Genomic DNA, 15,787 nt, shown 5'->3' with positions numbered 1-15,787 from the left:
GGTCGTCTACCGAGCACACATCAGAGACATCAAAAGTCAGACAAAATATAACCCTCAACATAACCCACATGTCCACATTTACTAACATGCCCAAAGTATGCAAGCAGGCAGATTCAGAGCCTCTTTTGTTCAGGCAGAACAATCAGCTGTAACGTCCAGTCATATTTAGTGAAAGTGAACACCACACGCTGCTGCAGCTGCCTTCACCATCTCCTAGAAACTTGTTTTCATAGATTTGTCATTTTGTACTAACACCATGATAAAGTCAACAACCATAATTTGTAAATACATTACAAAGGTCATGACTTCTAACTCCAGGCATTATTTTTTACTAACTCTACAAAATGCTTGCTCTTCCATTTACATTAAATATTCTGCAATAAGACCTCAAATTAAAAACTTTGGTCTCTATAAACATGAATTTACATATTTTTGGGGTACCTGGGGTACAACACTCACATTTTAAATTGATACGGTGAACTTAGCTAACAATTACCTAATTACTGTACACATCCTGCAGATATAAAGAGATGCATGTTCCTGTAATAGATAAGTTTGTGGACTGCATTCCTAGAAACCGGTCGTGTGTGTCGGGTAGAGGTTAGAATATAGTTACCAATCATGATAACATAGGCATACTGTGCAGACATTAACATACAGACAACTGTTTGAACCCTGTAAACAACACCCAGACGTGTCAATCACTGAAAAGGTCACAAGAGCCATTAGTCATAGTCATAATATAATATTATTTATATTAATGCTCCACTATGTTCACCAGCTAGTCGCTAACTTGGTCTGTCTGTATTTTGTGCTGGGCAGGGACCATACAGTGGGTTTTTAGAGCTTTTTCACAAAATATAATTGCTAAAAATGACAGTAGTGAGTGAGTCAGAAATTGGACCTTAGCAGAAGTCAGAAAATTAAAACTAAGGCTTTGTTAGGATCTGGATTCATTTACTGTATGATGATTTTACACAGCTTCTAGATCGTTCCTGATTATTTCTGGTTATTTTACAACTTTGAGTTATTTCTGTCTGTTCTTGTCACGTGTACACTCTGTTGCTTGTGTGTTATACGGTAAACCCTTCCAAAAGACACTTACAAACTCGAATTAGGTTAAATGTGCATATTTTAGTTTTGCAGAAACATTATTCATCGACACAGGTTTGCAGCTCATAACCAGATGTAAAGGTCTGAGTTATTCGTTAGTTTGCTAGTCAGCTAGTCAGCCCATTGTTTGGACTCCATTCATATGCAAGGACAGAGGACACTATGTTCCATAATTGGATGACAGAAACTATAACCTCCCACTGGGGCCTGTAAAAATAGTCACAATGGGAAAGTGCTGCACTTACCGAGCTCAAGATGAATGCTGGGAACGAAGGAGTTGAGAAAGAACATGAAGATCACCACACCAAGGACAGACACACACTTCACCAAGAGAACCTTGTCAGTTATTCTATGCTGTGGGGGAGAAGAACATATTGGTTCTTAATGGGAGAGAAATTTTATCATAAAACTGTTGGTATTTGTCTCAAGTGAAGTTTCAAATACTGAGCCAGTTAACAGAGGCCCTGAGAGGCAAGTGAGGAAAAAAAATGTTTTTTAAGTCTGATATAAATTGTTTTCTCTCCTGTGTTTATGACATGGTGTTTTCACAGATTATCTGTCTCATGTAATACTGTCAGGATAAAGTGACACTTTCAGCAAATATGACCAAAACAACATTATTTATGAAACTTACCTTCTTTACCTTTAAGTCTTAAACACAGGAGAGAAACACTTAGATCAGACTTAGAGCATGGATCATCAGAATTTTATTTTCTAATTTTTGCCTCTCAGGGTCTCCGTACCAGCTTTTATTAAACCATTATTATTATGACATGAATGCTCCACAGTTATAGTGTGTGTGAGGAATCTGTCTGAGGGGAAGTATGAAAGCCTACCTTCTTTTGCAGTTCTTGAATGTTTTGCTCCCAGTTCTTGTCCTCTTGAGAAATTTGACTGTCGGACAAAGCAACATTTTAATCTCATTAGTGAATGTTAAAAGCATGGGAACCATGATAGACTACTCACTCTCTTAAGAGTTAAATATTGGTTAAAGTGTGGAAATTGTTCCTCTACCAGCTGTTTATGAATACATAATTAATGTTGTTTTTAGGTATTTGTTGAGTGATATTGTATTTGTGTTGTAATTGCTATGCTTATCTGGAAAACATCTTGAACAATTAAGGGCACAAAAAAAGAAACTATTCTTGGACCTCCTCTTGCTATTCCTTCCTGAATTATTGTTGCCAAAATAATAATAATAATTTGCCAAGTACAATGTTGGGTTTTAAACAACAACATGTCTTTAGCATGTGCAGGACTATAAGCAGCAACAATGGAGTACAGAAAATGTGTTTCTGTCAAACATTATCTGATATGACGGATATATTTTCTGTTTTCTTCTAACCTTTGGAAGGTTTTCATCATCTTGCGGAGCAGACTTTCCAGGTTGAGGACTTTTTGCATCAAGAGGCATTTCACAGCTGTCTCCTCTCGGCTGGCAGGGTTAATGCGCTGAGCCGTCTGCCTCCAAACCAGGATCTCGTGCTTGAGTTCTGGAGGAACAGCAGAGAAAGCCACCTGTTTAGTGCATGTTAAACACACAGTCATCACAGTGGTCAAGCTTAGTAGCTGTACAGTATGTAGAGTGTTTATAATGGGGGATTTGGTTGGTAATAGCTCCTCCAGCTGAGGCTTACTGAGAGGATATAAAGATGTTTCCGCTCAATATGCTGTGAGCCCCCATAAAGAGACTAATGCAGTCAGGCGATGGCCATATTGACCAGCTCAGGAACAGCTGATGTTGAAGCAGATAGGGAGATGAACGCCTGTGTAGATATCAGTAGGAGCCATCGTTTTTCAGAAAGGTTGCTAGGTGACCTTAATAGGATCTAACTGGCGCTGGCAAAAAATATTCCTGTAAGCGAATCTGCACAATTACCAGTCGGGGCAGGGGCTTTGCGCTGATTTAACTGCATGCTCTCCTAGGTAGGCCAGGTTGGCAGGGGAAAAGGAAACTCCACAGGGTGGGATTTACAGAATGGCTATCAGGCGTGCATTGAACGGTCACCACAGTGATCGGCAGTGGCTTCCTTCGTTCGGCCTGGGGCTCAATGGGACATCACAGCTCCTAACAGTAGTTCTTCCTGACTCCTTCAATGCGATTGGTGTGGTGACGACTGGAGAGGTTGGTGGTCTCTGTTTTAATGATCCCCTGCTGAGGGTCTCTCTGAGGGGGGCACTCTACTATTGTGGGTAAACACTGATTAGAGATGGCTGTATTTGTGGATGAATTGCAAAACAATAGCCCACGAATATCCCTGTTTTATTACTTTGTCCATTATCCTCATCGCAGAGGTTTTGTATGCAAAGATCTACTGCAGCACTAGATCCTTGGATGGAAGACAGTTATTATCCAAACTAAACACACCCTGTGGTTTTTATTCTTATTAAATTACCCTACACTACCTCTGGACAATGTCTGAATGATGTAAAGTCTTGGGAGATAGATAAATTATTTTCTCTTCTATTAATCGATGATTAATGAGAAATAAAAAATAACTGCAGTCTGCTTAGCTGACTAGTTCATACAATAGCACAATTAGAACAAGAACAGGGAAATCAAGATCGGATTGCTGTGCTGCTATCAGGCAGCTCTCTTTTTCTTTCTTTTTTTACTACAAACTAGTAGTAGATCACAGTAGAGGGGTTTTCTGAGATGAGCCATGTGGTGTCTGGGACACTGGGTGAGTCATAAGACTCTTGATGAAGCCAAACTGCTGAAAGAGGCAAAAGGTCAAAGTGCTTTAATTAAATGTATTTTCAAACCCTTATTTATTATTTATTAAGACAACAATTGGGCTTTAAAATCCCTAAAGTAGCCTATACTATAAACCTAGTCATAAACTTTAAAGGGGACAAAGTATGCTCATTTTCAGGTTCATACTTTTGGGTTTCTGCTAGAAAAAAACCTTATTTTTCCTCATACAGTCTGCTCTGATTGATCAGTGTTTCTGAAGTCCTGACCGCTCATTTAAAGACACAGTTTCTGAATGTAGCTGTGTGCATATCACTGTGGATATTAATATAGCACCTTGACCTTCTTCATAATAAAAAAGATGTGGCACATCTTATCTATGAGTGACCACAGCGAGATCTTCCCTTAAAATTAAGTGTTTTAATGTAGAGGGAAATGTGAATTCAATGGTGTGGAAATTACCTGAGGGCACTATCCACCATGAGCAAGACGGGCCGAGGCCATAATGCAGAGTTAATGATGTTTCTATGAGGTCAATGCATCACCCGAGAAGGTGAGTAGCTGCAGTGTGGGGGTTGTATGTGCACAGATGTTCTCAGGGGGTTAATACACTTCACACTAATAATCCAAAGCCTTCATGATTGAATTTGGATTGTGCCATGTCCAGAGCAATCCTACAATTTACATTTCAGCTCCATGACAACATGATAACTTCCCTTCATCTGAACTCACCAACTATTTCAATGGACTCTTTGTTGTAGAGTTTTTTGTTCCAGTAGAGCATACGCAAGAAAGGAAAGGAGCTGAAGAGGACGAGGCATATTCCAAGGAACATGTAGCCTGTGAAACTGGCGAAATCAATTCCCTGTAAAACAAAGAATAATATATTAGACAACATAGTCTTTGAAGATAAAGAGTGCTCCAAGGTTTCATTCAGATATGGAAATTAATGTCTAGACATCTGTTTTGGTGAGAAAACAGTCAGACAACTCCATGTAGTGATTATCTGTACAGCACTTCAGCTAAACTGTTCATTGTCTGAGACAAAAAAAAAACACTGCAAAAGGCTGTAAGCAGCTGCAGGTTTAGCCGCATATCTACATGTTCTCTCATTGTAATACAGTAATATAAACACTTAGACTTTGGTATGTCTGGCAAAGAATGGATGTGTTAAGATGCATACAGTGGCATTATATTAAGTTTAGATTTGAGAGCAGCCTGAGGAAATGCCATGAAAAATGAAAAGTAAATAATATCTATAAGGGGTTTTCATGTCCACAAAGCTCTAGTTTGGCACAAAGCACTTCTTACTTCGTGCACGAGATGTATTTCATACTTATGCCTGCACAGTATGGAGAATAGAAATACAGTTATCCACTGATTAAAGTGGTTAATAGTGACCTCTACAGGATTTGCAGTTTCAAACTGCAACAACAAAAGTCTATGAAAAAGGGATAGGAGGGGTGCAGCAAAATAAACCAGCAATTTTTAAAATATGAATTAATCATTCAACACATTTACGTTTAAATCATCTCACAGATAATAAACATCTGAAACACCTGGTATTAAGCCTCCCATGAAGAATAGCGTTTGAACGTCTGACCGCAAGTTGTATACTTATAAACAAAAAAGAAAATAAGCATAGAGTATACTTTCAGCTCTGTACTTATGTAATAATGTTATACTTAAGTATACTAGGCTTATATGAGTACTTTTTATTTATCTTTTTTTAATAAATACTAAATAATAGTATGATTATCTTTTATTGACTGATATAGAAGTAGGGTCTACTTGCTTTATAGTTGTGCTTGCTCTTTTGAGTACACCGTTACCCTTTTTACACATATTGGCTTCTTTGGAGTAGAAGCTACTCCAGCATATGTTTTTACATATTATCGTATAAACGTACATGTTTATTAAGTATAAAGCAACAGGTTTGGGGTGAAATGGTTCAGGGTCGGAACAGAACCTGACTTTTTATGTACACAGAAACAAATAAACATGCTCTCTGTGTCATCTTTAACATCTTTCCCATTTCATTGTCTATGGAGCAGCTTCACGCTTTACACCTGATGACATCACAAATGTGAGTTAGCACTCTAGTTTTTGGATTGGGGAGAGAGTTGTTCATATTTACTAATAATTTTGGACTTTCTTAGACCATAGGAATAACATGTAGGAATTTTGAAAATGGTTGTAGTTCCCCTTGAAGCATATAATCAATTAAATATAACTTTATACTATGCTTCCAAAAATACCTGCTCTCATGGTTCTGTGACCCTCAGGGCTGTCTTGTGGGGTTGTGGATAGCAGCTCATGCAAGCCTGCTGTAAATGAAAACTCATACCATTGCTGTTTTGGTTGTAAACTAGATTGTGAATGCCCTGTTTCTGTGTCTCAGTTCAATACATTTCTGTAGCTTATTTCGTATCATTCAGTGGCAAGACAAAAGATAGCAAACCACTAAAGAATCCAAGCTTGAGTGTTTGAGTGTTTGCTGTTGTAATGTATGTCTGTTTGCAGCCAAACGTTGTGACCCCAGTGTGTCCATATTTCAGAGCCAGACTGGTTGGAGGAGATCCATTTGGCAAGAAGAGTCACTAATATCCCTCAAAGAAAGTATACCAAAAGGAGGTAGAGATTGTGAATGCACCATGCTACCTTGCTCTGTAACAAATCAAATACGAGGACACTCTGATGAGGGGCAGAATTACCCAAACACACACCTCACAGATGTGCCATTCTTTATATCTCTTCTATTTCTCCCTCTCACACAAACAAACAAGCATGCAAACAAACAAACAAACAGACAAGCAAACCATGCATGCACACAAAAGCTGCCCTTATCAGAGGCCAGACATGAGTGAATGAGCGCGCTGCTGGGTCCCTACGGTTCTGTCACCTGGGAAACGGAGCCAAGGCAAACTGGACACAGGCTGTGGGAGCCTGGTGTGGTAGGAGCTACTGTACACTGGAGGAGACCGCATACTGCTACACCCGCAAAGGCTAAAATGTCACACGCAGTGAACAGATGCCACATGAAGCAGCTGTGAAAATGTCATGTCTTCTAGTGATGCAGCATTATGCCCCTCTGAGTATAAGAAGAGTGAAGGTTATGAGGAGAGCCTACAAGTCATTGCCCTTTTCAGACAGCTACAGGCTGCTCTTATCAACTAAGCAAAATGTTCTAGCTGCTGTTTACTAACATCCCGGTTCGTGCAATACAGAAACTTGTCTTGTGAATGATTTTCTAAAATATCATGGAGGGGTAGAGAACAACAATCTATCTGTCAATTAGGCTGACAGCAATGCGACTTCATGGTCTATCCAGGGTTTTTATTTATAGGTTTGGACCTAATTTACAATCAGGAAAGTGTGTTTAAAGAATATGTATATGTGCTATGTATATACAGTATATATACACTGTATATATTATATACATATTATATACAAATATTATGCAGAGTGCTACATTCCAGTACGTAGTTCTATATTCTCTGCCTCTAGTCCACGAATGTCTTATGTCAGTAACCCATTTCTCATCAGGTTGTCCTGGCTACCTAACACCTGAGGCAGAGCTTGTTGACCCGGGCAACATCTGAGCCAGTATAACTCTCTTGTTTATGGTTTGGCCCATACTTGACGTAGGCAGATAGCATGAAGGATCTTGCCGGAGGACCCACACTCGATTTTCTTTTTGCTATGCCCTGACCAGGATTTAATTCACGGTCTACCGTATGACAGTCAGTGGCATTAACCAAAGTATTATTTTTAAAGGGGCAATTACTAAAAAATTCAATGAGCTGCCAAAATGTATTCTGGGCATTCAGTTACATGCTTTCACAAATTATTGCATCAGGAGTGACACTGTCTCCTTCACAAGTTTAATCAGAAACCAATACTAAAGAAAGAATCACCAGCAGTCCATTCATAGAAGACTAGAGCGGGAACAATATAAGCTGCAGGTCAGTATGTTGCAGAAGCTGAAAGCACTAGGACGGAGTTACTCCATTACTAGCATCATAAATACATGAATGTACAAAAAAGGGGATTATTAAGCTGGAGATATTTGTTCTTTGACCACGCATTCGCATAGATAACCGAGTCACTTTCTGCAGACGGGCTCAACCATCTGTAATTTCCCAGCTTGGGATCAATAAAGTATTTCTATTCTATTCTATAACCAACATCATGCGTCTGTGTACGCGTCGTTAAAAATGATCTCCGGCTTCAGAGCGACTCTGTTGCTTATTATGACTCTATGAATTGTCATGTTAACTGTATGACATAAAGTTATATTTATGCAGAAGAATTTAAAGTCAGATCTTATAAACGCTTGGCGACAGGAGGGCAGCTATAGAGCAACAGTATGCACTGTAACACTGGGCAGCTACTTTATAGGAAGGTGTTAAACTTTCTTTCTCCACTGTTTTGACATCTTTAATTCCCCTGATTTATGATGGCAGCAGCAAAAATAGAAATTGGTTTCACTGCCACTACATCCCCATTCATCACCTGCACATCAACATAAATAAGGGTCACAACTCACAGCGGTATAGATACATGGAGAGATCGTGCTGAACACAGAAAACATATGTACAACCCAGAAAACACAGAATATCAAATTTACCCCTGTGCATACCAATAAAAACTGCTGATGATACTTATATGACTATATGGGCATTATAAATGTGTATGCACTGTAAAGGCTATATTGGATCATGAATGTCAGAGCTTATGAATAAATATAAAGGCTTTTTTTAAAAAAGACTGCCATTAAACTCTCACCAGGATACAGTAAGTGCATGACTATTACATCGCCGGGATCTATTATCTAACTTAAGTATCTTGAAAAGCGCTATATAAATAAACTCTGTTATTATTATTTTTTTTCTATATATATTTTTTTTCTATATTATCATTATTATTACTGTAGATTTGAACAAAGTGGATGTGCCAAAACTCTTAGTTGAAGCACCTGGCGAGCTCTAATGCCACACTGTTATGCAGTTATTCAAAGTTGTGCAGTTATTCTGTTGCTGCACTCTGTGTAGAGGAACTGTGATGAATTGTTTTTGTTTGCTGTGACACATTTTTTACATATCTTATTTTTTATCTAGCTCTTATTACTAATACGTTAGCATACAACTGCTTACTTACACACCTACTGTAGCAGACACATTGCAACATGGCCTTCCCTCTTTCTTGCCACCTGTTGTATTCAAGTCTGGACAAATTAACCAAAACGATGAGCTAAAAACTGTATAAAGCTGCAGATGGGTGTTAACATTTAGTTACACTGGCAGCATTCGAGTTACAGGAAGTCATTTGATTCAATGTTAATATCAAAATACTGCTTATGAGAGAAGTGGTGCTGTAGTCCGTCTGTTGCAGCAGAGTTATTTGGAATAGTAACTGTCAGCACTGTATCTCAATGTGCTTCGTCGTTGCAGTGATGCTCCTTTTATAATTACCCAAACATCTTGTCATTAGATGACATTTTCAAAACACTGCACTCTTTACAGACTGAGGAGTAAAGCAGCATCATGCCATATGATCATTTGCGTATCTGTGGCATTGATGCATCATCATTGCATCATTAAAGCTTAGTGGTTGTCAGTTGCATCTAGGGAGCGATCACCTATACTAGGGCAGATCTTAGGAGGAGCAGCTTGTCACTAAAATGATAATAGCTGGTCCATAGTATGTTGGTGACCCAGTGCTGACGTTAATGCTAGCTTCAGTAGGTAACGTTAGCATGCACAACACAGTAACTTGGCTTGGGTCTTGAAGAGTTGTTGCATTTGTTCACTAACAAATAAAGTGTACACACACTGCACTGCTGCTGCACAACTATAATATTATTGCAACTTTATACTAAAAACACTTACACCTGCCTCTCATTCTTTCTCTAACTTTGCTCGTACCACTGTCACTGCCTGTGAAAACTTAGCATAACACGTGGGCTGAAGCTGCTGCTGCAGCATGCATGTTGTGTGTGTAACACTCTCTGTGCTGTTGTGTTTGCTAATCATCATGCAGCACATGTGTGTAGAAGACAACAAGCAAACACCCGTCCAATTCGATGGCTCGTCCAGGTGCTTTCTTATGCTGTGCACCTGGAGTAATCCATATCATGGCAGGGAAAGCCCTGTATATAATATATATATATATATATATATATATATATATATATATATATATATATATATATATATACATACATACTTACATACAGATGTATGTTTGAACCACACAGGGTCAAACTTCAAGAGACAGCGACACTCAGTGTTTCCATTCTATCACATGGGCTTTGTGATAGAAGTGACGTGAATCTATTTCCGATGACGTGTTCCTCCATTTTTCATTCACCTGTCCGACCTGTACCATCTGTACAGCTCCAACAGTAATCTCCCCTTCATCATATTATTATTTTGTCACATACCAGTCAGAGCATTATGTTTGCTTTACTAAGCGTCTGGTTGATGTGTCAGATTACACTGAGCTGATCTGTTACAGTATATTAGTGCAAGTTTAGGCAGAGAGCTGTGAAAGTGCCTACTTCTTTGCGCAGGTCCTGATTTGATACTATAATCACGTTGGGTGGATCTCCGACAGCTGTGGCAGCCCCTCCAATGTTGGTGAAGATTACTTCTGCAATCAGGACATGTCTGGGGTCTAGATTAAGCACCTCGCACAACCTGCAAAATCAGATAGAGACAGAAAAGCCCTTTAGCCCCGATTAGATTGCGACGAGTGGGAGAAATAAATACAGGAATATAAAAAGGATATTGGAAGATAAAAAGCATTGGTCCTTTAACATCGTGGCTGCACAGAACATCCACCCTGGCCTGTAACAAATTAGAGCACAGTTTTGCTCGGATCGGTGTCATTTGTGTGTCTGATTTCAGTCAAGTCAAATTTTCCTCTATATTTTTACCTTGTGACAACAAAAAAACAATTTTGGGAACGTAATAATGGTTCACCGTATGGGCTGAAAATAGAAAGACTTACAACAAGGGAGAGACAGAAGTGAGTGGCACACATACAGTTGGTCTATAAGACACTGTACTACAGTAAATTGTATCTTTGTGTAGTAGTTCTGTTTTTAGGAATGGAATGTGTGTTTTCCTGGGCTGGAATATATTCACTTTTTTCAGAGGAGGTTGTGATCTATTAACGTGCCTATTTAAACTAAAATTACTGTATTAAAACACATAGTCAAGTTGCAGTTTACATCCAAATTGTCCAGACATACCTAATATATGAAGTGGAGATTTTGAAGGAATTTAATAAACGGTAATAAGTGTATTTTTGGCTGACTTTGTCACTTTTACTTCTAATTTTGCAGCTGATGGTTTTGCTCCAGGGGGCCGAGCACACTGGGAGTTGTCTCTAGTCAACCGATGCGGGTGCTGTCCCGTGGACAGCCCTGGCCCGAATGAGAGCTCTACACCGTGGTGTGGAGCCTCCCGTCTGCCTGAGCTGGGGGGGTCCCTGTGGCGGCGCCCCCTGCAGCCATGGGCCGTGATTCCCTTTCGGTGTGCACAGCCCCCAAAGGTAGATTCTTCCTCACCTCAGATCTTGGTGCCTAGCCATGTCTCCTCAGCAACTGCTGGTGTATGTGTGTGTGTGTGTGTGTGTGGGTGGGTGTGTGTATGGCTATGTGTGAGCGTGAGTGTGTATGTCTTTGAGTATCCCTGTGTGTATATTTTTGGGGGTAGGAGGTTTGGGTTTTCATGGTGTTTCTTTGTTGTTCATGTTTTTGTTTGTTGTTTTGCTTTTATTTTCTGTAAGGCACTTTGTGCTACTGTCAAAGTATGAAAAGTGCCATATAAATAAAGATAGATTTGATTTGATTTGATACAGCTGAAAGCGTGGTGTGTCTCATACAGATGCTCCAGAGTGACAAAACAAAAGTATTTGATGCCCTAGGAATGAGAACGGACTGGTGTAGCTGGTCACATTAGGCATGGTGGAAGACGTTTTTTTCTGCCTCTTGGACAATGTGAGTTGAAATAAGCAGATATAGATTTTGGATGGATGGACATTTCAAAAGGCTATGCGGTACCTGATGGTGACTGGGGTGAAAAGCATCATAGTGGTCACATTGTCAAGAAAAGCAGAGAGAATGGCGGCGATGAGACAGAGGATGATGATCATCGGCCACACTCTTCCTCTGGATAATTGGTAAGCCTGCAGAGAGAAGTTATGTAACAATGTTATTGGCAATTAGCAACCCATTAAGTGGATGTCTTGATTCATTTCCACTTTAAATGCAGTTCTGACACTTTTGAGATGTGTTTCAGCCTTACAAAGCATGAAGAATGTCACAGTGAAACATCATAAATGAGCGCTTCAAAGCTTAAATTCCCATTGAGATTAGGAGCACCACTAGAGAGGGTGGTGTCAGATTCCAAAACTAGCCGTATAATATAGAATTACACACAGGTCCATGCTCAGACTTTATTGCTCATATACCAATTTTCCCCCTGTTGGAGTGTCTCAGAATGGCCACCTTTAGATGTAATAGTCCGGCGTGTCAGATCCGCTAAGCTGTTCTCAGAGAAGGTATATTCATTTGGAGGGCCTGCCCTTGTCCAACTTACACTTAAAATTCATGAGCCTGCATGATCCCTCTGTTCACAACTGTCAAAGGCACCATCCAGAGAAAATATTCAGGATTAAAACTGGGATTTTTTTCCTGATGGTAGGAAACCTCAACCTTGTACAGAGAGGATGAAGGTCTTATCTTCTACTGTGAGGTAACAGACTCATTTGAGAATGTGTATCCCTTTATTATTTGTAGGATAGGTCAAGAAATAAACTCATATAAAATGTTCATACCAGGAGCAGTTGCAGTAAAAAAACAAAAACAGGATTTATTCTTCTCTAAGTAATAAATATGAAACAAATTTGTCCCATTTCAATAGGCAGCACTGCCCAAGTATTCTGAACTATAATATCAGCCTAATATTGTGCTGTACATTTGAGGAAGCATGTAAAGATAGGCATCTAAACTTGTTAGGCCATCTTACATTACAAAGGTCCTCCAAAATCTTGCTCATGTCAGATGAGTCAACGTAAAAACTACAGGCTTATCATGTTTCAGGGCTGATTTCAGAAATAGCTCAAATCCTGTCGCCTTCGAGACAACTCTGAAATACCAGTGGGCTGCTATTTTCATAGTCTCAGTGTCCCAAAATTAAATGGTATATTGTGAAAGGATATAAAATCGACAATAACTGCTATGTCACTGTATATCTTCATGTTCACAACTTTCTGGATTAATATTACCCATTTAGTTATATTCAGTGTGACAACTCACCTTCACAGCACAGTAATCAAAGAAGCCAGTCTCTGAAAAAATGGCCACCAGTACCATCTGGAAGAAAAAGGACACAGGATTATGACACTCAATATATTATATATATATATATATATATATATATATATTTCAAAAATATTTGCCACAGACAACAAGGCGGTGCTCAGGTAAGAGATGGTGGTCAGTAAGAAATGTGCCCTACTTTCAGGATTTAAGGATACTTATTTCACTGATTTACTATCATCCCCATGACAGTACAGCAGCAAAATGAGTGCAAAGGCAGAGAACACAGTCCAAAACAAAGAGGGTATAAATTATATACACCTGAATTTAAATCATGCATACACTGTTGTACATAATTGCTCTATATTAGACATATTATTAATGATTGTAGCATAAATACACTCTATTTTTGAAATGTATTTGCTGTATTATAGGTTTGGTATATTTTTCAGAAAGTCTCTCTGCTGTATTTGCAGAATGAGATGAAATTTTCTGTGGCAGCTGTTGACAGTGGAAGTTGTCCAAAGGAAGCTACCATCTGTGGTCATGCATCAGTATGAAATGTAGATATCACTGATCTGGCAGAATGAGCTTTAATGTGAATAATGAGTGGAATATTTTATTAGAGATATGATCTGCTCTAAAGTTATAATTAAAAAAATGATTCGAATACAATGCTGTCATTGAAAAGCCTCAAACTTTTGAATTTTATGCCAACCTTGACAGCACATGTTTGTCTCCATGGAGACCAGATTTACTATTGTCATTTTTTTACTTGCCTCCACAGGAACAGATTTAATTGTCAGTAGTTGAAAGATAGAAAGTGCATAAAGAGACGATAAGATGTCAGACAGTGAAGTCAAATCTTCCAGGAATACGAAATAAAGATTTTTGTAGAACTGCCCAGAGGGAATTTCGTGGAGTAAATTAACATTTGAAAAACATCATTGACTTAAGAGTCTAACCATGCCAAACAGAAGAGCCAGCGTCTCATAGTCGATCCACTCGACCACAGTAACCAGACTGGGCCGCTGTGAGAGAGACACAAAGATAATTAGATTTCACATTAACAATTATCAGTTCTGTGAAGAAAAAGCAGAAAGTAAGGAATCCACATATTAGTGTCAGATACATTAATCCCTACTTAAGATCAGGCAATTGGGTTCTTTTCAGTACAGTACTCGACTTCCTGGGAAGTTTAACAAATGCATTTGAAACTGTATTTTAGAGCTGCTATAACTCCTCCCTTGCCAAGATCCTGCATGTGGGTACTATAGGTCTTTTTCTACAGTCGACATCTTCTTATAGAAAAAGCACAAGTGGAACGTATTAATCTAATGATGGCTGTGTTCAACTGAAGTGTCCCAGTGAGACGCACAAACTGGAACCCATAATTAATGTTTTTTTCATTCAATTCATTTCACCTCTGCTTTTCTCGCACAAGTTGGATTTTTGACAACAATTTTCCAAGTTGTGGTATTCACCTTTTCCAAAATATGTTGTTGAACTAGGTTATGAACAGCCCAGTCACAAGATCACCAGATCTTTTTGTTTTGTCATCGTTTGTTTCTGCAAACCACAGAAATGTTCCTATTTAACATTTTTTTACATCCTTCAGCATCTGTATGAGACGCAGCAGCCTTTCAACTGACTCCATCATCCGTGTCTATATTACATGCTCAGAGCAAGTGCTTTTGGAGTCAGGTGACGCAGCATAAAAAGCTTCAAACTCCGCTCAAGGAGGAGGTAGGAATCACTTGTCGGGTCATACACTTGCCAGACTTTGACCCAGGACACAGAGGTTTGTGTTCCATTAGTGTCTGTGTGAATACTGAAATTAATTACAGAACAGACGTTCATGTTTTAACCCAAACCATGATCATTTTGGAAACCTAAACAAGTAGTTTTGATGCGTAAACCTAAGTAGTGCTTTTGGTTTGAATTCAAAGCGTTAAATGCGTGTTTAAAACTGCATCCAAAGTGCCAAAGTTGGGTGAAAACGGTTTGCAGTGGTTTAAAAAGGTTGAGATTAAATGTATCTGTGGTTTGCAGAAAAATAGCATGCTTAAAAACTTCTAATAAATTATTATCGAGAAATAGAAGCTTTTGATGAATATGTGATCGCACGATAAACAACTCTATAACAACTATAAATTCCTCTGTTGACGACTTGCCAAATTAAATTGGCAGCCATATTGAACCCCTTGATTGGGAAACTTTACCAGGAAGAAGCAGCTAACTTATATCCCAGCTCTGTTCAACACGCACTTGATGTTATATCATTCAACGGCTGCTGAAAAAGATGTTTTACAAACAACTAAGTTTATAGCTAATGAAGGGATATTTCCACTGTCATTTGTAGTGTTACTTGGCCAATACAGCGACCAATTTAGCCAGGGTAGCATGGCTAGCTAACTGACAGCTATTAAGCTAGCAAACAATGTTTCTTTCTCCTCATATTTTGACAAAAATATAATGATTGCTCAGTAGTTATTTATTTTAAAGCTCGCTAAAACACAAAAGTAAAAGAGACTTACATCCCCAATGACAGCCAGAGCAGCTAATGCTGCCAAAGATCCCAGCATGGCAGCTAGAGTACGGTGCACAATCTGAAAAAGATTCACAATAAACACTTTATTTAATACCTA

At 38.9% G+C, this 15,787-nt stretch overlaps 1 protein-coding gene across 1 annotated transcript in view; it reads right to left on the bottom strand.

The window, feature by feature from the left end:
• oca2 (oculocutaneous albinism II) overlaps positions 1-15,787 on the bottom strand; it is a gene marked incomplete at its 5' end in the record, with an annotated part of 49,748 nt that overhangs the window by 23,004 nt on the left and 10,957 nt on the right. Inside the window, 9 exons of the mRNA XM_083940665.1 lie at positions 1,359-1,467; positions 1,950-2,007; positions 2,459-2,606; positions 4,541-4,673; positions 10,371-10,509; positions 11,880-12,004; positions 13,137-13,193; positions 14,105-14,170; positions 15,677-15,748. Of these exons, the coding sequence (XP_083796791.1) occupies positions 1,359-1,467; positions 1,950-2,007; positions 2,459-2,606; positions 4,541-4,673; positions 10,371-10,509; positions 11,880-12,004; positions 13,137-13,193; positions 14,105-14,170; positions 15,677-15,748 (907 nt within the window). The remainder of the gene's footprint in view (positions 1-1,358; positions 1,468-1,949; positions 2,008-2,458; positions 2,607-4,540; positions 4,674-10,370; positions 10,510-11,879; positions 12,005-13,136; positions 13,194-14,104; positions 14,171-15,676; positions 15,749-15,787) is intronic.

The sequence above is a fragment of the Echiichthys vipera genome (assembly GCF_963691815.1).
Source record: "Echiichthys vipera genome assembly, chromosome: 3".
Lineage (NCBI taxonomy): Eukaryota > Metazoa > Chordata > Actinopteri > Perciformes > Trachinidae > Echiichthys > Echiichthys vipera.
The sequence above is the reverse complement of the archived record's forward strand: the minus strand, read 5'-3'. Positions and strand labels throughout refer to the sequence as shown.